Consider the following 26068-nt stretch of genomic DNA (forward strand, 5'->3'; position numbering starts at 1 on the left):
TAGTGAGGTATAAATATACCCTAGGACTCTCTTAGGACCAGGTCACATGTTGGTATAAGCCTCTGTGGTCGGTTCATGAGTTATCCGAGTCTTTAGCGCATTTCCGTCATTCGCCTAAAAGTTGACCGTAACGGCCTTTTAAAATTAAAACGAGTATTTCGGACACGTGAACGGACCAAAACCTTGCTTATTAAATTATAAGCATGTCCCTAAAGTTTCACGTCAAACCAAGGTCTAGAATGAGAGTTATGCTAAAAGGCGCACTTTTAAGAAAGTTTTGTAATTAACGGCGCAATTAGCATAACGCCCATCTAACCCAAGTTTTCGTCACCAAAACTTTTACCCACTGTGGTAAAATAATATTTTGGGAATTTTAAAGATTTTTAATAATTTTTACCTTGCTCATAACCTGCGGTTATGGCTACGGTTCGGTAAATACCGAATATGCCCTTTTTGGCCAAAACGGGAGTTCTACAAGGTCTTTTGACCCGATTCCAATTGCCACTGGTTTTAAATAATAAATAAAGTATTTTAAGCTTTATAAGCTGTTCGGGAAACTCAGATTTCCTATAGAACTCGAAAGTCCCTTTTAAAGTCTTTAAAATGACCGAAAAGCCCCTAAGGGGCATAATATTAACTTAAACTCGTTACGGGCATTACGGGAGGTATCCTACTGATACCAAAATACTTTTAAGGCATATTGACTTAGGAAATAAGCGTAGGACTCTTATGGTTAACCGTTTCGCCTATTTGCGCACACGGTACGGCTCATGGAACTAGTTTTCGTGCAATAGCCGATATGGGTCAAATTATATTATTTGAACCCCAAAATCCAGAGTATGAACTATAAACCCATATAAAACAAGTCACTGAACTTGTTGGGTCCAAATCATACTCCATTCTCGGTTTTCGCCTTTTCGTGCGAATTAACCATATCTATATATCGGAATCAACCGGTTTAAGCTACGGCTAATACAAGGACCGTTAGGATTCTAAGAGGTTAATTAAAACCTTCGTTCCAGATTAGGAGCCCCAGTAAAAGCTATCGGTGACTTGATCTAAATTAAGGATTAATACTTGCAAAGGTAAATACTTTAACTTATTTCCCCTATATGGGCTTGGGTTACGGTATATTAATACCGCTTGATTGAGCATTATATAATTCCATCGCTTAGGTGGTTAATTGATTAAATATGATCGGCTCATTTAAACAGTTTTGTTGCTTATAAGCCTTTGGGGGGTTTAATGACCGTTGTCCCGGATATCCTTGGCATCATTTTACGAAATGGCCACGACCATCGACATCCCGGTGTAGCCGTACACCCGGTATAAAGTGTCGACATTAAAATTTAAAGACGTAGCCGTTGGTTTTATACTACGGTTTTACGCAAACGTGGTGTGTCTATAAATCTTTAACCCGGCACGACCCGGGCTACTGAACGCATAAAAGAACATGTAAAACGTTCACAAGATCATTATGAATTTTCCCAAGTTATAAAAGAGTTTGTGCCTTGTGCATTCAAATCAATTTTAATAAACATTTTCAAATGTGTCAGTTGAATGTATTTACCAGTGTAAACTGACGTATTTTCCCCAAAAAGATTAAGTGCAGGTACCTAAACGTAATTGGCTGGTATTAGCTCCCTAGCGTCGGGATAAGCCTCGCAAGCTTGATTGCAGTATCTAATGGAACAATACTTTAATTTTATTTACGATCCACTGTGGATATATCCAACCCCTGTAATACATTTTGATATTACAATCAGAGGTTGAAATTTATATATTTATCTTATGCTTCCGCTGTGCATTATATAATTGTGTGGTTTGACTATATTGTTGCCAACATCGTCACGGTAATCCCCCACCGGGCCCACCGGTGAGACACGTGGAAATCGGGGTGTGACAGTAATCGACTGCCACAAGTATATATTTGTTTCCCTTTGAAGGTGGGAAAGGTCCCATGAAATCGAGTCCCCACACGTCAAAGATTTCACAGACGAGAATGCCATTTTGAGGCATTTCGTTTTTGGAAGAAATATTACCTGATCTCTGGCAGGCATCACATGTCTTTACAAGGTTTCGTGCATCCTTGTAAATTGTTGGCCAGTAAAATCCCGAATCAAATACCTTTCGTGCGGTACTTGCGGCACCATGATGTCCTCCGTATGGACCTTCATGACAATGACGAAGAATTCTTCGTGCTTCATTACCATGGACACACCTTCGGATAAGCTGGTCGGCACACATTTTGAAAAGATAGGGATCTTCCCAAAAGTAATGTTTTACATCGGCAAAGAATTTCTTTCTTTGATGATGTGGCCATCCTTTGGTGACTATACCGCTAGCTAGGAAATTAGCGTAGTCGGCATACCATGGCTCTTGTCTACTCTCCATCATTTCCAAGGATTCTGTGGGAAATTTCTCGTTGATTTGCTCATCTCTGGTTGTCTCCAAAGCTGGGTCTTCTAAGCGTGAGAGATGATCTGCAGCAGTGTTTTCTGCTCCTCTTTTGTCCTTGATTTCGATGTCGAATTCTTGGAGGAGTAGAATCCATCTGATCAAACGGGGTTTTGCGTCTTGCTTCTTGAAGAGGTACCTGATGGCTGCATGGTCTGTATAGACTACTGTTTTAGAAAGAACAAGATAAGAACGAAATTTATCAAAAGCAAATACCACTGCTAGTAATTCTTTTTCTGTAGTTGTATAATTTTCTTGTGCATCATTAAGAGTTTTACTAGCATAATAAATTGGGTGGAAATGCTTTTCTTTTCTTTATCCCAAGACTGCTCCAACAGCAAAGTCACTTGCATCGCACATGATTTCGAAAGGAAATTTCCAATCTGGCGCTATCATGATAGGTGCATTGACTAGCATTTCCTTGAGGGTTAGAAATGCTTGATTGCATTCCTTGTCAAAGATGAAGGGTGCATCTTTTTCAAGTAATTTTGTTAGAGGCCTTGAGATTTTTGAAAAGTCTTTGATAAACCTTCTATAAAATCCGGCATGTCCTATGAAACTTCTGGTTGCTCGTACGGAGGATGGAGGAGGTAATCGAGAAATAGTCTCTATTTTTGCTCGATCAACTTCCATTCCTTCGCTTGAGATTTTGTGACCGAGTACTATTCCCTCTGTTACCATGAAATGGCATTTTTCCCAGTTAAGGGCAAGGTTAGTTTCCTCACATCGGGATAGCATTCGTTCAAGATTATCGAGGCATTGGTCATATGAGTCTCCAAAGATGGAAAAGTCATCCATGAAGACTTCCATTGTCTTTTCGATCATATCATGGAAAATGGCGACCATACAACGTTGGAATGTTGCAGGCGCATTACATAGACCGAATGGCATGCGTCGATATGCGAAAGTTCCGTAGGGACATGTGAAAGTTGTTTTCTCTTGGTCTTCTGGTGCTATCAGTATTTGAAAGTAACCTGAAAAACCATCTAGGAAACAATAAAATTTATGACCGGACAATCTTTCTAACATTTGATCAATGAAGGGTAAAGGAAAGTGGTCTTTCCTTGTTGCTTCATTTAATCGCCTATAATCTATACAAACTCTCCATCCTGTGACGGTTCTCGTTGGTATTAATTCATTTTTCTCATTAGTTATTACCGTCATACCTCCTTTCTTTGGGACTACTTGAACGGGACTTACCCACGGGCTATCGGAGATAGGGTAGATTAGTCCGGCGTCAAGTAGTTTGATGACTTCATTCTTAACCACTTCTTGAACATTGGGGTTCACTCTTCGTTGTGGTTGAATTACTGTTTTGTAGTCATCATTCATTAAAATTTTGTGCGTGCACATGGAAGGGCTTATTCCTTTAATATCTACAAGCTTCCAAGCGATCGCATTTTTGTGTTTTTTAAGCAGGTTAACTAATTTCTCTTTTTCTACGTTACTTAATTTCGATGAAATAATTACAGGTAAACTACCATCTTTGCCTAGAAAAGCATATTCCAAACCTTTAGGAAGTTCTTTGAGCTCAATGGGTGGGTCTTTAGAAGACACCTTATTTTGTGGCTCATCTAGATTAAGAACCTTAAAGGTTTGTTCTATGGCTATCTCTTCTTCGACAAAGTGGTCTTCTTCGTTAGTTGTATCGGGTGGTTCAGCTTCATCTTCAATTAGGGGGTCATTATTGCCAAAAGGATATTTCATTGAACGCTCAAGGTCTATGCTCCTTTTGAGTGCCCCTAACTGAAGAGGTAGATTGTTGAATTTCCGGTTTTTCAAAGCTTTATGAGTTTGCACAAAAGGTTTTCCTAAGACTAGTGGAGCGTCATCAAGGATGACGAAGTCGGTTGGGATTACCATTTGATTTGTTCGAACCAAAACATCTTCAACTACACCGATTGATTTCATTACTTTTCGATCGGATAGAAAAATGGGAATTTGAAGTGGAGTAAAATCACTAATACTTAATTTTTCAAAAATGTAGTTAGGCATTATGTTAACACAAAGATCTTTATCAATGGTGATATTACTAATAAAGGAATTTTGAAAGAAACATGGAACCGGTGTAATGTTAATTTCAAAAGGATCTTCTTTTATTAGCGAGGTTTGATCATTAGTTAACTTAACACTTACCATTTCTTTGATTTTAGCACTAGTATTTAACTCTTTTAAAAACTTAGCATGAGGGGTTACTAAACAATGATTTTCGAAAGTAGGTGACAAGAGATTAATTTCTTCTAAATTAGATTCTTCTTGAATTTTAACATTATCGGACTCACCTTTTTCGTTGTTTAACTCATGTGTCGGTTTTTCACTTTCTTGTTCTTCCATTTTTACATTTTCAACTATCTCTACGTTATTATCATTTTTTAATTCTTCTCTTGCGCGGGATTCCTCTTCCCTTGCGCGAGATTCTTTCATGTAACGTTCGATAGTTTTAATGTGTTCTAATATCCTATTGGTCACTTCGGTGAGAGAAAAAGAATTTGGATCCTCAAAGCTTGAGTCCGGTTGTTCGATCCTTGGTTCCTCATAATACTCATATGAAGTAGATGGTTCACACCTTTGTTCTTCATTGTAAGTATATGATGTATAAGGGTCGAAACTTTGTTCTTCATAGTACTCATATGAGGTGGGTTGTTCACGCCATGGTTCCTCATAATAAGAATATGAAGGTGGTGGTTCATATCTTGAGTCTTCAAAGTATGAGTATGAAGGCTCATACCTTGGTTCCTCAAAATATGAGTATGAGGGAGGAGGTTCATACCTTTGGTCTTCATAGGATGTGTATGAAGTTGATGGCTCGTACCTGGGCTCCTCATAGTGGTTGTATGAATTGGATGGTTGATATGAGTTATTATATTGAACTGAGCGTGCGTTACGACAATTAGTGCAATAATTACCCCTATAATCATCCTCATCATAGGTGTAGTTGTAACCTCTTGAGTATTGATCCATAAGAATCACTCAACAGACCACAACTGAGTCTCGGGACCAGAAAACAAAAATAAGACGGAAACAGAAGCTGGACACGGCCCCGTGTTGAGTGAGCACGGCCCCGTGTTCAGGGTCTGTATCTGGGCGTTTTAATTAAAGTTACTGGTCACGTTGAGCACGGGGGCGTGTTCAGTGAGCACGGCCCCGTGTTCAGACTCTGTATCTGGGTATCTACTCTAAAAATATGAAGCACGGGGACGTGTTCAGTGAGCACGGCCCCGTGTTCAGGCTACTGTAAATGCAAACTAAACTAAAATGCAGAAAAATGTGCGCGCGTTTTAAAAAAGTTTTGGAAAACTGATTAGGCCGTCGATTTTAAGCTTTCTTAAAATCCTTGTGTCCCCGGCAGCGGCGCCAAAAACTTGATGTGCGTGAAGTGTGTTATAATTTTAATGAGTATTTAAGCCCCTTTTTACACTTTTAGCCAAGTTTTAAATTTATAAAACACGATATTTACTAACACTAAACACACATATGGGCAAGTGCACCCATCGTGGACGTAGTATAGTGTTGGTAAGATACCGAGGTCGTCCAAGGACACAAGAGCTTTTAATACCGGTTTATCCTCAACGTCTAATCAAATCAAAAAGTGAGAAAAATGTTTTAAACTAAGAAAAATAAAAACTAACTAAATGCTGAAAAATAAAATAAAATAAAAACAGATAGACAAGATGAATCACTTGGATCCGACACGTGTATTAGTATAACCTTTGATTATTTTCGCACTTTTGCACTTGTTTAAGAGATTATCTTAGTTATTGTAGTAGGCCCCTCTTTTGAAGGCGACGTTACCCTCAACCCAGTAGTTTGAGTCAGCAAGGATACAATCCTAAAGGGTCGGATTATTGAAAGATAATGAATTAAGTTATTAATGCAAATTGTGGTAGGCCCCGCTTTCGGCGGTGACGTTACCCTCGGCTAAGTAGTCTGAGTCAGCAGGGATACAGTCCTAAATAGCCGGGTTATAGTATTAATAGTAGTTAACTTATGAGGGGGTCAAAGAGTTTGGATCCCCGCCATCCAATACCTATGGGCATTGAAGGAGATCCTACTAAATTTGACCCAGGTCCCAAGCAGGACCTCTAAACGCTGAACAAGGGCAAGACCCTTACCAAACCGTTCCCTTAACCCCCGACCAGGTAGCCAACATACCTCCATATAGACCGTGGAGATATGAATGGTGAAAATCTTTTATTTTATATAGACAGTAAAATAATGCCAAGACACCACGGACAAACGATAAGGAAAGATCACCTTCAACATAAGTAACTATTTATTAAAGTCATTAATACAAAACCAAATAAAAAGTGCAAAAGATTAAAAATAAAAAGTATTATACTAAACACTTGTCTTCACCAAGTGATGTAAGAGACTTAGGCAAACATGGCCTTGATTGTCAAGAACTCTTACGATCAATCTTGGATCCCGAGACGACTCACACACTCTATGATGGACAATGGATGATGGTGGTGGATGATGGTGTTATGGTGGTGGTGGGTGGTGGATGAAGTGTGAGAAAGGTGGTGTGCCAAGGGATGAGATGGAATGAAACCAAGCACCCCTATTTATAGGCTGAACAGAAGGCTGGGCACGGCCCCGTGTCCGCTGGACACGCCCCCGTGCCCGTCTGACATTCTCTCTCTTCATTAATTGTAATTCACAATTACAATTAATGCGCCTGCTGTACTTTCACCACGCCCCCGTGCCCGCTGGACACGGCCCCGTGGTGGGCAATGGAAGCTTCTGCTGGTTTGTCTTTTCTGCTGCTTCCTGGGCATGCCCCCGTGTTCGCTGGACACGGGGCGTGTTCAGTCTCTGTTTTCTCTTCTTTGCCTTGGGAGGTGCCGTTGAGGGTCCGGGCAGTCTACTTTTGTTCCTTTTCTTGTATTTATGCTAGAATTAGTTGTCTTTTTGCTTCTTTTGTGATTTTGAGCTCATTTCATCCTGAAAATACAAAAGGAAGACAAAAACACTCTTTTTCCAACATTAGTACTTAAAAGGGGTTAGTTTTATGCCTTAATTGATGTGATTTATATGTTGCATTTTACACACATCAAACACCGCACGGTTCTTTTTTTTTCCGATCCTTCTCACCTCTGCAAACCTACATCAGCCAATTGTTCTTGACCATGGCACCCAAACAAATTATTCCTCTCACTGCTGCCACCCATTTCCCCATCAAACTCACATCCACCAACTTCCCCTCTTGGCGCAAACAAATCCTTTCCACTCTCATCGGTCTTGAACTCGAACACCACATTACCGGCACTGAGGAACCTCCGGCCAAAACAGTCTCCACAGGCGATGTTTCCAAACCCAATCCAGACTACATGCTCTGGTTTCGCCAAGACCAAATGGTGATTAGTGCACTGCTTGGCAGTTGTTCGGATGCCATTCAACCCCTCGTCTCCGCAGCCGACACCGCTCGACAGGCGTGGGACACTCTCAATGCCAGCTATGCCAGCGGCTCACGCTCACGGATAATTTCCCTCAAATCCAAACTCTCAAAAAATCCCAAAGGTAACAGATCTGTTACTGATTTTTTACACGACATGAAGTCGATTTCGGACGAGTTGGCACTCGCCCAAGCCCCATTGATGAAGAAGACTTGGTGATTCACACCATGAATCAACTCGGAGACGAGTTTACAGGCCTAGTTCAGTCCCTGAAATCACGAGACACCACCATCTCATTTGCACAACTATTTGACAAATTACTTGACCACGAACGCACAATCAAAGAAACCTCCACCGAACCACTCATTACCACAGTCAACTACACCCACCGCCAACCTGCCCGCACGTACCCAAAACAGCAATCTGAAACCCGATATCACAAACCCAACCAGTCACGACCATCATGGAATACTCGTGATAAACCCACTACACCAAATCAAACCCGTTCCACCAAAACAAATGCCTACTGCCACTTCTGCAACATCCCGGGTCATGAGACAAGGGACTGCCGCAAACATGGGCGTTTCCTGCGTGACTACAACTACCCAACTCACGATCCTACAGGCTCCGCGCCTTCAGTTAACTTTACTTCAGCCTATCCAACTTCAGGATCCACACCAGCATGGATGTGGGACACAAGAGCATCTGGTCATACCGCCCCAAATCAGCACTCGCTACCCGTCCTTTCCGAATACGGAGGCCCGGATGAAATTGTCTTAGGTGATAGTAAATCTCTTCCCATTACACATATTGGTCAAACTCAAATACACACCAACTCCCGACCACTCTTATTAGATAATGTTCTTGTTGTCCCACATTTACGTAATTATCTAATTTCCGTTGCCAAGATTTGTCGTACTAACCGTGTGTCTATTGAATTTTTTCCTTCTTATTTTATGGTTAAGGACCTACGCACGGGGGCGCATCTCATGCGAGGAGTGAACATAAATGATGTTTACTACGGACCATTTCCTTCATCTCCTCAAGTTAATGCAACCGGAACAAGATCACTACTCGCGTGGCACCATACACTTGGGCATCCGTCGTACCAAGTGTTTAAGTCTTTAATTACTAAATTAGGACTACAATGTAATAAAGTGTCACCCGAGTCGTTTCATTGTAAATCTTGTTCCTTGAATAAAAGTCACAAAATTCCTTTTGGTCAAAATTCATTTGTTGTGCACAAACCTTTGGAACTTATCTATTCGGATGTTTGGGGACCGGTACAAACCTCCATTGACGGGTTCAAATAATATGTCATATTTGTTGATTTTTTCTCCAAGTATGTTTGGTTATATCCCATGAAGCGCAAATCCGATGTGTCCACCCTTTTCCCTCAATTCAAATCACTTGTTGAGCGATTTTTCAAAACCCCTCTCGTGTCCCTATTCACCGACAATGGTGGTGAATACATCGCTCTCAAGCCCTACCTCACCTCTAATGGCATCTCTCATTACACCACCCCACCCCATACACCCGAACAAAATGGCGTGGCCGAAAGACGTCACCGCCATGTTGTTGAAACGGGCCTTGCTCTTCTTCATTATGCTAACCTTCCTCAGAAATTTTGGTCACATGCTTTCCAAACCGCTACCTACCTCATCAATCGCCTACCCACTCCTATCCTCAACAATCAAACACCATGTGACATGTTGTTCGGTAAATCACCTGACCACATGAAACTCAAACCATTCGGGTGTCTTTGCTACCCGTGGTTGCGTCCATATACCACCTCCAAACTACAACATCGCTCTCATTCATGCATTTTTCTAGGGTACTCAACTTCAAGATCGGCATTTAAATGCTTCGACCCAACGACTTGCAAGTTATATCATTCGAGGCATGTTGAATTCATCCCCCACATTTTTCCTGCCCATCCCACTGAGCACCCACACTCAAATCCTGTTCAACAATATTCTTTTCCCATTCCTCCCTACACCCACTCATCGGAACCACCCACAGATTCCACACCAAATAACCCACTTCCTTCCACTCCGCACCCACCTTCGGTCTCTTCCGCTACTACTTCCTACACATCGTCTCAACCCGACAGCCCAACACCTTCTATATCCACCAGCCATCCTACCAGCCCACCCACGACCTCACCCACCTTACCTCACCACTCGCATTCTAACAACACACCATCACCTACATCATCATCCTCACCTCCTCCCACTACTGACCAACCGCACCCTCCATCTCCACCTCCACCTCCCTCACCATCCTCTGAACCATCCTCCTCCACTTCTCCACAAACTACCGAAACAATCCACACCTCACCTCCTCCTGTCACACGGCAGCCCAAACCCAACAGCAAATACTTCAACTCCAACTTCATAAATTCCACCACCTTACATCCATTACCTCAAACTCTTGAACCCTCAACTCACATTCAAGCTATGAAAGATCCCCAATGGCGAAACTTTATGGATCTTGAGTTCAATGCTCTCATTCAAAATCACACATGGGAGCTTGTACCACGAACCAACCAGCATGTCATTGGCTGCAAATGGATCTTTCGCATCAAGCGAAAGGCCGATGGTACCATCGACAAATACAAAGCCCGTCTCGTGGCAAAGGGCTTCCATCAACAATTTGGCAAGGACTGCTTTGACACATTTAGTCCCGTAACGAAACCGGTCACCATACAAACCGTGTTATCTATTGCTCTTTCTAAACGCTGGCCTCTACGACAACTAGATGTCAACAACGCTTTTCTTCATGGTACCTTATCCGAGGAAGTCTTTATGGTCCAACCCCCGGGCTTTGCTCATTCGGAGTTCCCAAACCACATTTGTAAACTCCGAAAATCTCTTTATGGCCTTAAACAAGCCCCACGGGCATGGTACACGAACTCACCTCATTCTTGCTCCACTTCGGCTTTCGAAAATCCTTGTCCGATCCATCTCTCTTTGTCTATCAACACCATGGTGTCACATGTTATCTACTCGTCTATGTAGATGATATCATCATTACCGGTAGTGATAATAATGTGTTGAAAACCTTCATTGCCTCTCTTGGCCAAAAATTCTCCATCAAGGACCTTGGTCCTCTTCACCACTTCTTAGGCATTGAGGCCATTCCCACACCTCAAGGTCTCTTTCTCTCACAACATCGCCACATTCAAGACATTCTCACCACCCACAAAATGGATGGCGCAAAAGATGTCCTTACTCCCATGAGCATATCCGAACCTCTTACTCTCATTGACTCCACTCCTCCCGTTGATCCCACCCAATACCGTAAACTTGTTGGCTCTCTTCAATACCTAGCCTTTACTCGCCTGGACATCTCCTTTGTGGTCAACAAACTTTCACAATTTATGCACTCACCTAGACAATCTCATTGGCAAGCTCTTAAACGGGTTCTCCGATATTTGAAAGGGACGGTACACTACGGGTTATATTTGCATCGTGAATCTCCTCTCACACTCCGTGCCTTCTCTGACTCGGATTGGGGAGGAATCAATGATGGGGGGCGGTCTACCACAGCATACATTCTATACCTCGGCTCCAACATAATCTCTTGGCACTCCTCTCGCCAAAAGACGGTCTCGCGTTCCTCCACCGAGGCTGAATATAAAGCGGCTGCTAACGCGGCTGCGGAAGTTGCTTGGGTACAAAACCTTCTTCAAGAGCTCGGCATCCAGCAGTTAAGTACTCCACAACTATTCTGTGACAACACAGGTGCCACATACTTGTGCGCCAATCCGGTATATCATTCTAGGATGAAACATGTTGCCTTGGACTACCATTTTGTTAGAGAACAGGTCAATGCGGGCAAGCTACAAGTCCTACACATTAGCTCCAAAGATCAACTTGCGGATGCTCTCACCAAGCCACTACCACGGTCACCTTTCACATACATTCGATCCAAGATTGGAGTCTCCAACGGATCCTCCATCTTGCGGGGGCGTGTTAACAATAAATAATTAATATCTTATATTATTGTATTTATTCATATTGATATATTAGGTAGGTAGACCGTAGATATCTCATTCATTAATAGGTCAACTGTTTCTCTTCAATTGTTGTAACAGTACCTTAAGTTTCTCCTAAATTATTGTGCTTGTATCCTGTATATATTCCTCAAAGGGTTAATGAGAAATTATGTTCTTTTGACCATTCAATCATAAACTGATAAAAAGTTCACAGGCGCTCCCAACCTTCTTTCCCTTTCCTCCTCTTCTTTTTCTTTCTTCCATTTTGTAACCCTCTGTATATATTCCACTTCGAGCCAGGGTTCAAAAAGACCCAAAACAACAGTTCTGTATCTCACTTTATCTCTAAGATACGTATCAAACAGTCCCATCTTTGCATAAAACGCCAATTCCTATTCAAGAAACAACACAAATCTCACACAAGAAACACAGATCCTACGGTTGTCCCTGATTTTTAAACATAATCTGACGGTGTAGATCAGCATTCACACGGATTGACCTTCGAATTTCGGTTCATCTTCTGCATATTAATCTTGTGATGGAGTCTATAAAGCCATACCATATCATACTCTCTCTTCCTTCTGGATCTGGTTGTGTACTTTTCTGGTAAGTTGTTGTATTTTTTGTATTTTATAGAGAATTTTAATTTTCTGTAATTTATGAAGTTAATTAGTGAAGTGTATGTAGAGGGTGTTATTTATTGAAGGAAGGTTTTCAGTTGTTTCAAGAAATCAGGTTCGTGAATTTCACCTTTCACTTAAATTTTGGTTGAATTTGAATGTTTGTTTCAGTTATTAGGGCAACTTTAGCATAATATGATTTTATTGGTTTATGAAGCAGTAAACATTGACACAACATGATATTTTATTATGCAATTTGATAAAATTTTATACTATTACATGAATATATGAAGATTTATAATCATATGAATGTCATTGAAGATATGTTTTCAGTTAATGTTATTATTTGAATGCTATGAACATCCTTGAAAAAATGATTACTATTTTGGGCAATTTGTTAATGAATCTGTCTCATCTGGGTAATTTTATAAATTAGTAACAAGTTATGTAGGTACTATTATATGTGTTTTAGTGAATGATATAGAATCTTATGAACATCCTCTAAGAATAACACTCGAGAGATTTGTAATAGAATCAAAGTAGACAGATCTGTATGAATGCTATGAACCTTGGTACAAATGGCTGTTGTATGGTTGTTGTATGAATGCTATGTTTTAGTAAAGCACTAATAAGAAATGAGTGGTGTAGTTGTAACTTTGTAGACTAATTTTTTAAGAATCATATGAACGTCATTGAAGAATAACACTAGAGAGATTTGTATGAGAATAAACTAGAGAGATTAGTAACAAGTATTGTAGGTACTATTACAAGTGTTTATTAGTGAATCTTTTAGAATCCTATGAACTTGTATGAGAATCAAAGTAGACAGATCTGTATTAAAAAGTTACACCAAAAAGTAGACAGATTTGTATGAACGTCATGGATGCAAATGGTTTTTGTATGAGAATAAAAAGTAGACAGATTTGTATGAATGATGTGAACATCGTTGAAAAGAATGATTACTGTTTTCACTTATGGTTGTTATATGAATGCTATGAACATCCTTGTAAAAAATGCTTATTACTTCGGTGTTCTATTTTATATTGAAGTTCTGCATATGCTAGGGTATTTACATTAGGAATCTGCCTCATCTTGGTATATTTATAACTTGGTAACTTTGTAAAAAGGCAATTTCTAATTTAATTTATTAAAATATTTAACTATAAAGGTCAACAATGGTGGATCCTACCATTACCTCTCTTAATCAATTGGATGTAACCAAGACAGACGTGACTATTAAAGTTCGCATAGTCAAGCTTTGAAAGCTACTATCATTTAAAGTCAAGAACGCTATTCATGCTGTAGAATTGATCCTCATGGATGAGGAGGTACTTTATAAATTTATAACACATTCATTTATATTAGTTTTATATTGTAGGTTACGCCATAAAACTTTATATTTGTTTGATAGGGTTCCAAAATTCAAGCAAGTGTGGCTGGTAATTATCTCGTAAAGTATGGAAAACTACTTCAAGAAAAACGTTGTGTCCTGGTTTCTAAGTTTGAAATTGGCGACAACCTGTCTCCGTACCGACTGACTAACCATCCACATAAACTGTTTTTCAATTTCACTACCGACATCATGAATGGTGATGACTTTGGTGGATCAATTCATGGATTCTCTTTTACTTCTTTTGATGTTCTTCGCAATCATGCTATTCCACCAGACTCTCATGTTGGTAAGTGCAAATTCATTTGATGCTTAGTAACAAATCTATTTTACTTATATTACTCCCGTTCTATTTTACTAATTTTTTTTTGTTTCTTTATAGAAATAATTGGTTACGTTGATGGTTGGTTTCCTATGATTGATCATACAAGCAGAAATGACAATCTGAACAAAAAAATGAGCTTACAACTTCGTGATCTAGAGTTACATATATATTTTTTTGAGTTCTTTTATACATTTATCAATTACGTCACTTTTATAATTTTTTTTAATAGGTACCTTAATGTTTATGTCACTTTGTGGGGAGATTATGCGGTGCAAATGTCAAAGTTTATGGAAAAGAATCCTTTGTGATACTGCAGTTTGGAAGATATAGCTTTCATGAAGCTTTTATACTTAAGAGTTAAATGCTTGGTTGGTCCCTGTGGTTTGCAAAAATTTCAACGCATGGTCCCAAAAGTTGTCAAAAATGAACTCTGTTGGTCCCCTGACCTAACCTCTATTAAATTTCGCAGTTAACTATGTGTGAAATGACTATATTACCCCTGAACAATTAAAAGAAATAAAAAGGGGTAACTTTATAAAAATGTAACGAAGTTTGACGAGTGTTTCAATTAAGTCATTGAAACTTTTTTTGTCTATATAAAATCAGTGAAGTTTCATTTCCTGTTCTAATCCTAATCCTATGTAATTATCAGGTTACCATGTTAATAATGATGATATATCAGGTTTCGGTTTCATTAGGATGTTTTCCAAAATCTGATTATCTAAAACTCTAAAAAACTAAAATCAACATTAAACAACATAAAAATTGAAAAACGACACATCCAAGAAAAATTATATTAAACAACAATAAAAATCAAAAGAAAATCCTTGAATCGCACGCCATATGAAATCAACACCATCTTCCCTAACAAAAAAAAAAAAAAAAAAAAAAAAAAAAAAAAACCTGCAACATCCGTTCAATTAACCCCCAATTCACCATATCATGGTACATGAAACTCCATTGTCACAACCTCACACAACAATTACAATGACAGATTACGAGATACCACTCATTAACTCATTACCGAGCTCCAGATCGATGACAGAGACGGTAAACGGTTCTCACCATTTCGTTATACACGATCACTCGTTGGCGAAAGGTATGGGGATCGGAAAACACATAGCCGTCTAAGGTTGAATCGTGAAGCTGGTCGGGGGTCGTCGAAGGTTGAATCGTGAAGTTGGTCGACGTCGTCCAAGGTTTGATCGATTGAAAGTTTGAAAGATCATCCATGGTGTTCGGGATATTTAAATAATGTTATGATTTTATAAAATCCACTTATATCCATATAAGCATAAAAAAATATAAAAAAAATATGAGAAAAATTAATAACCTGATGACCTGGTAATTACACACTATTAGAACACTAAATTAAAGCTGAATTACTTTAGAGAGACAAAAAAATTTCGATGACTTAATTGGAACACTTGACAAACCTGATTACATTTGTATGTCATTTTCCCATAAAAAAATATATATATATATATATAAAGAAGACTCTTCTTCTTCTACCTCTAACACCACCGCCTCCTCCACCTTCACAACCCACCACAACCTGCAACTAACTCCACCACCACCGTATTCTTCTTCCTCCTTTTTTTCAGCCCACCCTCATCATCTTCTTCAACAACCCCCTTCTCTCTCTCTCTCTCTCTCTCTCTCTCTCTCTCTCTCTCTCTCTCTCTCTCTCTTTGTCAAACACCAGTAACCACCACATCCGAACACCAATACCCGACCACCACCACCAGATCCGTCAACCATGGCTACCTCCATCCATCTCCCTTCCTAAAAAATAAAGATAGCACACCCTCATCATCTTCCTCCTCCCCCCCCCCCCTCTCTAAAACCCACCACCATAGGCCCACCTTCATCTTCTCCGATCACCACCGTCATCTCCACACCCCAGCCCCCAATCATACACATACATACAGCCAAACCATTCATAATCACCACTGTAAGACAACAACCACCTCCGCTGCAACAACATCCATCTCTGCAAACACCAATCTGATTCAGAATCACATTGACGATTTTAAACAAACAAACACAGTTTTCCGCTGATAACTCGTCGGGAAAAAAAAAACCTTCATGTACGATTTACAAATCTCTGAACAGAACTAAGCGTCCCTAAACTAAACATCCAACGGGTAAAGTCTTGATGATTTCTTGTGTTTCTCTCAATTGAACTTGTAGCAATTAAATATGTAATCTTGTTATGTACTGAACATCGATTTTGAATGAATTTGTATAACGAAACAGCGATTTTGACTTTTTGCACTAAAATAAAAAGACCTCTTGCTTTCTTTAAATTTGTGCAACAAATTTTAATTTAAATCACTAAATCTATGAATTAAACCATCAAATCAAATCAGCCAACTTGAATTTTAAATGAAATAAATCCAATTTTGTAATTTCTACCATAAATTGAGATGAATCACTGGTTGCAGGTGTTGATTGAAGGGTGGTGTAAGGGTGGTAGTGATCGTAGTGGTTTGGCTATATGTATGTAGATGATTGGGGGTTGGGGTGTGGGGTGTGGAGATGACGGTGGTGATTGTTGAAGATGAAGGTGGGTTGTGGGTTTTTTAGAGAGAGGGGGGGGAGGAAAAAGATTAGTCTTCTTTATATATATATTTTTTTATTTCTTTTAATTGTTCAGGGGTAATGTAGTAATTTCACACATAGTTAACTGAGAAATTTAACAGAGGTTAGATCAGGGGACCAAACGAGTTCATTTTTGACAACTTTTAAGACCACGCATGTAATTAGTAAACCACTAGGACCAAGTATGAAATTTCTGCAAACCACAGGGACCAACCTAAATATCACAAAAAAAAGTACACAGCTTATGATATGCATTTCATCAAACACATTGTGAACTGACACAAACACTATACACCCAAATAAACCTTACTCAAGGATTTGATATGATGACAACATGAGTTAACTGATAAAGTTTTTCTAACCGGAGATTTCAATAGACTTGACATCATGCTTTTTCACTTCTTCTTTGGGCACTGTAATTGTAAGCACTCCATTTTCCATAGCCGCCTTCACCCGATCCATTTTAGCATTCTCCGGCAACCTGAACCTCCTTGTGAATTTTCCGCTGCTTCTTTCAACCCGACGCCATTTATCATTCTTATCTTCTTTCTCCACGTTCCTCTGACCGGTGATCTGTAAGATGTTTCCGTCTTCCACCTCCACCTTCACTTCTTCCTTCTTAATCCCAGGAAGATCAGCCTTGAACACGTGAGCTTCTGGCGTTTCCTTCCAGTCCACACTGGCGTTTACCAATGCAGAAGTTTCCCTTGAAACATCAGACGAAGATGAAATAGGGAAGTCTTTGAATGGGTCCCAGACATCTAGGGAAAACGGGTCGAAGACGCTGCTCCTTCGGCCACCGAACAAGCTGGGGACGATCGACATTTTCTAATGTTGGCTGAAACTGTCGAAAGATTGAAGAGATTGTTGATTACTTGATTGTGTAGGTATCTCACTGATTCAATTGTTTTCTTGCTGATTTTGGTATTGGGAAGCAATGATTTATATACAAATGGATAGGATCTTCGGGAACTTTCATGATGCCTTATTGATAATGAAATCCATTGTCGCTAGAATCATGAAGAATGGTCTTGATTCTTCATGGACCCATTTGATGCAATCAAATTAAAATGTAGACTGGGCTGGGCCGGGCCTGTTGGATCTTTTTCTACTTTCTTTTCTTCATAATTCTTTTGTGCTAATAAAATTAAAATTATTATATATATAACTGGTTGACCACTAACTTTGACTTTTTTTGAATTTCACTTTCTCAAATTTTAACATTGACACTTATACCCCTTTGAACTTTTTAGAAACTTTGTTAAATGAAATGTCATTTGACCCCCTCGAGTTTTACATGCTTATTTTTATGTACCTGTCGACGTAAATTCAAATTGGTTTATGCTTCGACATAATATTTTTAAAGTACATAATACTTTACGTTTCATGAGTCATGTCATATATAACACGTTTTGGTTCTTATTTTTATAGACATTATGAGTTAGTCTACGTTTAGACATTTATGTACGTGTCGATATAAATTCAAATATGTTTACGTTTCGACTTAATAACATATTGACAACCTCGAGTTTTACGTGCTTAATTTTATGTACGTGTTGGTATAAATTCAAGTTGATTACATTTTCACTTTTCTTTTAAAAAAAATAAGTCATGTCAAATATAATATGTTTTTTGTGCTTATTTTTATGGATGTTTCCAATTGGTCTACTTTTGATTGATAAGCAATTAAAAAAAATCAGTAGACTCAAATCATGTTAAAAAACGACCCCGCAACACGGGGCATCAATTCTAGTACCCTATAAAAGAAGATAATATCTAAATCAGATCTGAAAAGAATCACAACGGAAATATGATAAGAAACCGTAACCACAGATTTACACCAAGAGCTAACAAAGCTCTGATACCATGTCAAATTTAAGGTATCAAACTCACACACACTCAGAAATACCCAAACCAAATGTTATAAACCCTAGAAAGAATATTCTGAACAAAATACAAGAAATGAACTAAGACAAATACAACTCTCAAACTCTCAGAAGATCATCAACATGATGATCTTTACCAAACGATTAGTAAGACTCACAACAACTGAGAATCAGAATGATTCTTAGATGAAGACCCTAAATCGCCTCTAGAGAGAGAAAACTGAGAAACAAGTAAAATTAATTAATTATTATTAATATACCATTAAAATGAAACGTCGGTGGGTATGCCGAGTGACCATTCTACCCTTTGACATATTGTTTGTATTAAAGGTTGAAATAGACAAAAATTCCTTTACCGCACTTTCAAGACTTCTGGGACTTCTCAATGCTTCTTTGTTTGCTAAAGCCACCAACCTAAATCGCAAGGACAGTGGCAGTGTACGTGCTTGCAGGCCTTCTTCTTCCGAAGTTCGTCTCCGGCGTCTGACTACAGGCTAATAAGGAGGGGTGAATGCGATTAAGCGGCTGTGATGACTGAGTTCAGGAGCGTTGCTTGGCGTTGCAGAATCGGAGGACGGCAAGTGCGAGGTTCTCCACTTGCAACCTCCATTGCAGCCAAGGCGGTCCAATATGCAGATCTGAGCCGAATTGTTTGACAAAACCTCTTAAGTGGAGTGGAGTAGGGTCAGTTCTAGGGTTCTAAGGCTGAAGTCAGGGCGCAACAACGGTGGATATGTACACCGATTTTCTAGCAACGAAGGTAAGATCCAACACTTTTAACCCTAATTCTCTGGTATTTGACTCAAATCCGCCATGTGATCTTCCGATTTTTGGTCTTTTTGAGATTGCTGGGAGCTAAGGTGGTCGTTCCACGCGTCAGTGCTGGCTTCGCTGGTGGAGGCCAACTCTGGCAGCCGGACATCAACGGTTGATGATGGTGGTAATGGCGACCCAAATAAAGATAAAGTGAAGTGGAAGAACTGAATCGACGATGCAGACTATGCAGGTAATGCATTCTGAACTATTTTCGTAGTTTTTTGGGGGGGTCTTAACTCTTCGCTTAGGGGTTTTTTCTTGCATCTTTGGGTGATTAGATTTGTTTTGGAGTTTGTGATATTAGGGCATTGAGATGAATGATTACTTGATGTTGCATTACTTAGTTATGGTGGTGGTCTGGGTTAATCGGTTGTTCGTGGGTAAGTTTGTGGGTCACACCGGTCACGACTCATTCGAGCTAACGGGTCAAGTAAAATTGGAAGTGAGTCTAAAGTATTTACTTGCATGCTCACATGAGGAAAAGAAAGAGTTTCCAGGGTACATATGATGATGCAATCACGGAAGAACCGTTGGGAGCATCGTCTATCACTCAGCCGTTGCCTGATAAACAAACATTAGAGCTCATTATTGTCACGCTGCAAAGGTCGGTCAGTCCCTTTTGAAGTATCTAATATAGGGTCAGCCTCATTTTAACTTCTTATAACTTGGATTATTTTTTATGTCATAATCTAGGAAGGATATATATGAGATATTTGCTGAACCAGTTGACCCTGAAGAGGTTTGTTCTTTTATTTCATGGATATATAATTTTTGGACCACTAGAGAAAATTATCGGTTCGGATTTGTTTGAGTGTTTAAGGTTGAGGATTACTATGAAATCATTGAGGAGCCAATGAATTTCGGGACCATGAGAGCCAAACTTCATGAAGGATTGTATACTTCCCTTGAACAATTTAAGGTATTTCTTCTACTTACTTATATATTAGAGCAGGTAAGATGACCCACAAATTTTTTTCTTTTTTTCCTTTGAATTTCATTATACTTTATATATTAAATATTTAAAATTAGCATTTATTACTAACAAAATAGCATCAGAGCTCAAAAGTATTAAACTGATTACAATTAGTTGTAATGGGTCAATAGTTTGTTATTATCAATACAACCATCCAATCCGTTTTGACCCTACACATTTTTTTGTTTTGTCCTTTTGGGCCGAGATTTCGACCTTCTAGTGTTTACATACCCTGAAATTCTTTTCTTTTGTCACTATGTCTGGCCCGTTATATCATTTTTTTTTGCATGTTTTATGTCCCCATAACTTATTGGGATCAAAAGTTATGCCGGTTTGTAAGTTCTTGGATCAGCTCCATATCACATGACATGTTAATCTTTCTTTTAAGTTTTATGCCTCAATGAGCTCACTCAAAAACAATTATCATGCAGCATGATGTATAATATCAGGGAACGCGATGCATTTTAACTCTTCGGGTACTATTTTCTTTAGACAGGTATGAATGCATTGATGAACTTGAAACCCAAATGCATATTTCCATCATTTTGGATTGGTTATAACTTATAACTATCAAGACTCTTATTTTATAGGCTCATGGAATAGATAAACTACCCAAGAGAGTTTTCCATGTCCTAAGAACAAATCCAGAAAACTTCGAGTCGGAATTCTCAGGAAGTAGGCGTAGATCTTGCAGGAGATCGCAGGATGAATTTCACGAGTTCAACAACAATTTTTCCTCCAAAGCTTCTGAAAAGACGAGTATTTCGTCTAATTGTCTAAGTCGGGTCTCATTCAATAAACAAAGCTCAAGCTTGAACCCGAGCTTCATACTTCAAGCTAATCTTGATTACATATATAGTAAATTATGGAAACTTAAAGTAGGAAAAAAGTTTAAATAGTTAATTAATTTCATTTTATTTTGTCAAAAAAATACAGGATTGGAGAAAAGAGTTTAATGATACAGATTTATCAAGCCATTGTACCCATAGGTCAGTCGACAACAAATTATAGTTATCATTAAATTTTGTTTTTTTCTACAAATTAAAAAATTAATGAATTTCTTTTTCTGACTAGACATATTTAATTTTATGTATACAGGTACAAAATATACGTTGAAGGAAACGCATGGTGTGAATGTGTATAGCTGACGCTTGACAGTTTGTTTTCGGTAATTTACGAATTTGGTAGTATTTAAAAAGCAAACATCTGCGTTTCGCTTTTATTGTTTTCATTATATTGAGCCGCCAATAATGGATGTTAAACCGTCATTTATGGAATAGTTTAAATATTTAATGACCTATTTATTTGTCAAACTTGCTTATGTTTAGAGCCTAGTTCAGTGAGATCACTAACACAATGTTTTATAAAGAGGAATCGCAATGCTCAAACGTATAACCTCTACCTCAATTTGACCGAAGGTAACCATTTTAAAATAATGATTGTTAATTTGTTATTGTTTTTAAGCAACATGTTTCAACATGTTAACCTGTTTGACCCGTTTCTTTTTTCAGCTACTTTTCATTTTGCTATATAATATGAAAGATAAAGGTCGGTGGTTCCGACCATGCCTTTCTCATGTGACATTTGACTGAGCCGCAGAATTCGTCTCACAACTCACACCCGCGGTTTTCTTCCTCTTCCGTCATCCGTGGGCTGTTAAAAGTCTCCGCTGTTCTACTCAATCAGGATCTGTGAAGCCCTGATTATTCTCCATGTCTGTTCATTGCTTCCATTAACAGGTACCCATTATATAAAAAAACTTCTATTTTTTGTTTATATTAATTCTCAAAAGTTAGGGTTTTTCTTTCTTTATCAAGTTCATTTAGATCGATGCAGCAATCAATTACCGTTCTAATTCCACATTGATTATGATTAGATATTTGTTGCTTCAGTTATGATTAGAGATCGTTTGGTTGGCATTAAGCTAACATGTTTTAGATCAATTCAGTGTGTAGTTAGTTTGTTCTGCAATTAGGTTCAGAAATTAAGAATCGATTAAGTTTGTTTACTAGATTAGTGCCTTAGTTTGGTGATTGAACTGAAATTGTAGAGTTTTGATTAAGAATTCTATTTCGATGTAAAAAACTGAAAAAAAACAATAGTTATATAATAAGAAATAAAGAGTCGGGTCAAATATATATTACAAATACGAGTTACTTTAACTTTCGACGCCGCCGCAACACGTGACGGGTCAAAATCCTAGTATAATATGAAAGTGAAAGGTCGGTGATAATAAGACAAAACACTAACCAAATTACAAAACTGCCCCTAATAAATCTTTTTTATTGTGCCATCGTCTTCCACACGCTTCCAGTCCTTCAATATCTTCTTCTTCTTCTGCGTACAAATCTCCATCAAATCTCTTAACTCTCACAATCTCCTTCACTTTTCCCCAAATCTAAACCCTAACCCTAGGGTTCTGCCATGACCAGCAACACCGAAGAACGCAAAGACCGTCTCACCTCCGACGACGAATCGGAAGAACCGTTCAAACGCCACAAGCACCGCCACCACCACCGTCGCCGCCACAACCGTCATCACAGCCGCAAACACGACTTCTCTGCCGCCGTTGCCGGTTAATCAGACGGTTGAGTATGATATGGAGGAAGGAGAGATTGTGGAAGAAGACGGTGGTTGCCCTCATAACACCAATACATGGCGGATGTCAACGGCAGCAGCATATGGATCCAGTGCACCAGCGGCTCACTCTACACCTTCTCCTTCTACTCTTCAGCCCTCAAATCCAGTCAAGGCTACAACCAATCAACCCTGGATACCATCTCCGTCTTCAAAGACATCGGCGGAAACTTCGGTGTTCTTTCTGGTCTCATCTACACCGCCACTTTCCGACGAACAAGAGGTGAGCCTTCGGTTGTGCTCTTGATCGGTGCGGTTTAGTGTTTTGTGGGTTACTTTCTGATGTGGCTCTCTGTCACAGTGTCACCGGTGTAATTGCTTAGCCGCCTGTGCCGGTGATGTGTGTGTTCATGTTGTTGACAGCTCATGGTGTGACTTTTTTGAATACTGCTAGTGTTGTTACTGTTGTTGTTAATTTTACTAATCACAGTGGCACCATTGTTGGCATCATGAAGTTTGGTTGTTTCTCTCTTTAACAAAGTTATTGCTTAAATTATTTCTAAGTGTTTAGATGATGGAAGTTGGAACCCATTTTTATGCACATAGCACACCAAGTGTTTGATTATTTTCCTCATACGAGTTTTTGGTAAAATAGTTACTTTTTAAGTTCATACATGCAACATATAGTTTATGTTCTATACCAAAAGGCTTTATTGTTTATACAGTTGTCAGCCTTTCTTTTGAAAGCTTCAAAGAATGTGGCTGAATTTTGAAGTCAAGTGTGAGCCATTTGATCTCAAAAGTCAATATGATATGCACACCAAGTGTTTGATTAATCTTCTCATAGAACTTCCTGGTAAAAAAGTTTACTTTTTAAGTTCATAAATGCAACATAAAACTTAGGTTTAATACCAACAAAATTGTAATTTGTAGCATTATTAACGTAAAGCTTCATGTATTTGTCAACCTTTCTTTGAAAGTTTCAAAGAATGTGCCTCAATTTTGATGTAAAGTGTGAGCCATTTGATCTCAAAAGTCATTACGTTGTCCAACCCAAATCAATGACTAAACGAATTCATATCATATGCAATAGATATCTTTATGATCTGGGGATGTCTTGTCTTTTATGATTTGCATCATTTTCTTTATTTGAACAGGGTTTTCTTGGCTTGAGTGGAGCTATACTGCTTCAAGTATATAAAACAGCTTTCAACGCTGGAGTTTTATAAAACTCTCCACCCCACTTTCATCTTAGAAATCCTAACACCAACCCACCATCACCGGTCCATCATCCATCTCCGGCACCACCATATCCGGCCACCTTTCCACACTCCTTTAACCCTTTCCCCACAACACTTTCGCTAGAAACCCCACTTCCCAACTAAGACTGTTATCATCTCCGGTCTTACCGCCATCTCCAAACGGCTTTCAGAGAGAGAGAGCGAGAACGAGAGACGTCGGGTGGTACGGCACCACCACCGGAAACACCGCCATCATCTCCAATCGCACCACCACCGCTAATATGTGTTTAAAAACTGTCTAGGGTTCTCATTTGATCACGGTGTACGATAAAGGAAGTTGAAATCAGCATGTCAGCGCCTAATGATTAGATCGTAAAGAGGCCTAAACACAATCATGTATCGTTACTGATTAATTATACAATTTGATTTGTTCTAATTTATTCAGGTGATTGTTCGTTTTCTGCTATATGATATGTGATCCTGTTGTGTTTTGATTCCGCTCACAGTACTGGTGTGTGTGACACAGGATTATTGTATAAAAATCTCACAATTTTGTGTTTATGTGAACCTAAATTTCCTGTTTTTGTGATCGAATTACTATTGTTCATAGCTAGACAATTCTAAGTGATTTGGTTATGGTTTTCGCCTTTCATGTATTGGATTATAACATGCACGGCAAATGTTTGTGTTCATGTGCTGGATAAAAATCATACCAATAAGGCGAGAGCGACTATGTTAATTCAATGGCTGGGGCTTTTAATTTGTGTAATTGAATGTCTTAGGTACAGTGAGAAGAGCTTTAGAAAATAGTAATTAACCAAAGTTAGAAAATTTGATGGCTGGGCATATTTTGTAATATGTTACAGCACAACACTAAACGTAAATAATGTAAGCTGTATATTAGAATGATATATAGAAATAAATTTTGAAAGAATATTTATTATTTTATACATCAATATGTGTTATTTTCTCTAACATGACTACATATATCTTATAGACAATGAAGATGTGTTTATGTGTAGTATATATCTGACACCTCTTTAGTGCTCTCTTTGTTTTCATAACATGCTAGCAACAAGAATACAGTCTCAGCAGTTTTTTTTTTTTTTTTTTGTATTTACAATCAAGTAGCAGATACCACTTTTCTCCTTATGTTACCTTTGTATCCATATGACAGGTTCGGCTAGCTGCTGATCGTTTTCTTGGATAGAAGCAGCATAATTGGAGAGAGAGTTGGTGCAAAGAGTAGAGTGTCGCGTAGTTTTGCATGACGTTTTGACAAAGTCTAGAGCTTTAGGAGTGTTATTCAACCAGATTTTGGAGAAATATAAAAAACGTGAAATTACATCAGGCTATAGCCGCATGCTATATTTTTAATATCTACGAACCTGAGGAGGTTATCGTTGAGGTAATTGTTTGACTTCAACTTTGATTTTAATTGACTCACTATTCGTAGGTACTCACCTTTGTATACGTATATGATTGTTTGAAGTTGTTGACCGGAATGCATGATTGCATGCATAGATGATAAGTATTCTACAAATGTATAGTGTGTTACTCTTGCACTCAATCTTATTAGCCGGAGCTCTACGCAACAATATAGTCACCAAATCTGGCACTAGTGTTGAGTATCGCGCTCTTGCTCACACTATAGCAAATTTTCTTTGAATTATGTCCATACTAGTGCTTCAAATTACACTACCTAATCCAATACACATCGTGGCATGACAATGTTGGCGCTTGCACACACATATATGCTAATCCGGTCTTTCAACAACGCACT

General features: G+C 38.8%; 3 protein-coding genes and 1 long non-coding RNA gene across 8 annotated transcripts; 3 read left to right on the forward strand and 1 right to left on the reverse strand.

Moving 5' to 3' along the window:
• Nucleotides 1-11981: 11981 nt before the first annotated feature.
• LOC118481292 lies at nt 11982-14787 on the forward strand. Of its 2 annotated transcripts, none has more exons than XM_035976704.1 (5): nt 11982-12459; nt 12541-12588; nt 13642-13801; nt 13885-14152; nt 14246-14787. In XM_035976704.1, the coding sequence occupies exons 3-5, from the start codon at nt 13790-13792 to the stop codon at nt 14494-14496; spliced, it is 531 nt and encodes a 176-aa protein (XP_035832597.1). In that variant the 5' UTR covers nt 11982-12459; nt 12541-12588; nt 13642-13789; the 3' UTR covers nt 14497-14787. The 2 variants fall into 2 exon arrangements, with proteins under 2 accessions (XP_035832597.1, XP_035832598.1); XM_035976705.1 differs by having other exon boundaries at nt 11984-12459; nt 14418-14784.
• A 2226-nt stretch (nt 14788-17013) lies between these two features.
• On the reverse strand, nt 17014-17807 carry LOC110936274 (17.3 kDa class I heat shock protein). Its single transcript, XM_022178616.2, has one exon. It carries the CDS (start codon nt 17615-17617, stop codon nt 17150-17152), a length of 468 nt encoding a protein of 155 aa, XP_022034308.1. The 5' UTR covers nt 17618-17807; the 3' UTR covers nt 17014-17149.
• Nucleotides 17808-21318: 3511 nt separating this feature from the next.
• LOC110934600 lies at nt 21319-21765 on the forward strand. The gene is made up of 2 exons (XR_002588471.2): nt 21319-21456; nt 21566-21765. It is a non-coding gene; the product is annotated as an uncharacterized LOC110934600 (long non-coding RNA).
• A 964-nt stretch (nt 21766-22729) lies between these two features.
• Nucleotides 22730-25830, forward strand: LOC110936275. 4 transcript variants are annotated; one of them, XR_002589884.2, is made up of 3 exons: nt 23770-23900; nt 24202-24730; nt 25463-25830. XR_002589884.2 is itself a non-coding variant. In XM_022178618.2 (2 exons), exons 1-2 carry the CDS (start codon nt 23067-23069, stop codon nt 25493-25495), a joined length of 294 nt encoding a protein of 97 aa, XP_022034310.1. In that variant the 5' UTR covers nt 22730-23066; the 3' UTR covers nt 25496-25830. The 4 variants fall into 4 exon arrangements, 2 of the variants coding, with proteins under 2 accessions (XP_022034310.1, XP_022034309.1); XR_004865249.1 differs by having other exon boundaries at nt 24202-24681; XM_022178618.2 differs by lacking the exons at nt 23770-23900; nt 24202-24730 and adding an exon at nt 22730-23327.
• Nucleotides 25831-26068: the final 238 nt, after the last annotated feature.

Source organism: Helianthus annuus, chromosome 8 (genome assembly GCF_002127325.2).
Source record: "Helianthus annuus cultivar XRQ/B chromosome 8, HanXRQr2.0-SUNRISE, whole genome shotgun sequence".
In the NCBI taxonomy this organism is placed as follows: Eukaryota; Viridiplantae; Streptophyta; class Magnoliopsida; order Asterales; family Asteraceae; genus Helianthus; species Helianthus annuus.

Bases quoted from the DNA above. Each gene is read 5' to 3' on its own strand.
- LOC118481292 (XM_035976704.1), top strand. The intron at 14,153-14,245 runs GTAAGTGCAAAT...GTTTCTTTATAG, and splicing joins TCCACCAGACTCTCATGTTG to AAATAATTGGTTACGTTGAT.
- LOC110936274 (XM_022178616.2), bottom strand. From the start codon at position 17,617: ATGTCGATCGTCCCCAGCTTGTTCGGTGGCCGAAGGAGCAGCGTCTTC.
- LOC110936275 (XM_022178617.2), top strand. From the start codon at position 23,067: ATGGAGGAAGGAGAGATTGTGGAAGAAGACGGTGGTTGCCCTCATAAC. The intron at 23,328-24,201 runs GTGAGCCTTCGG...TTATTTGAACAG, and splicing joins CACTTTCCGACGAACAAGAG to GGTTTTCTTGGCTTGAGTGG.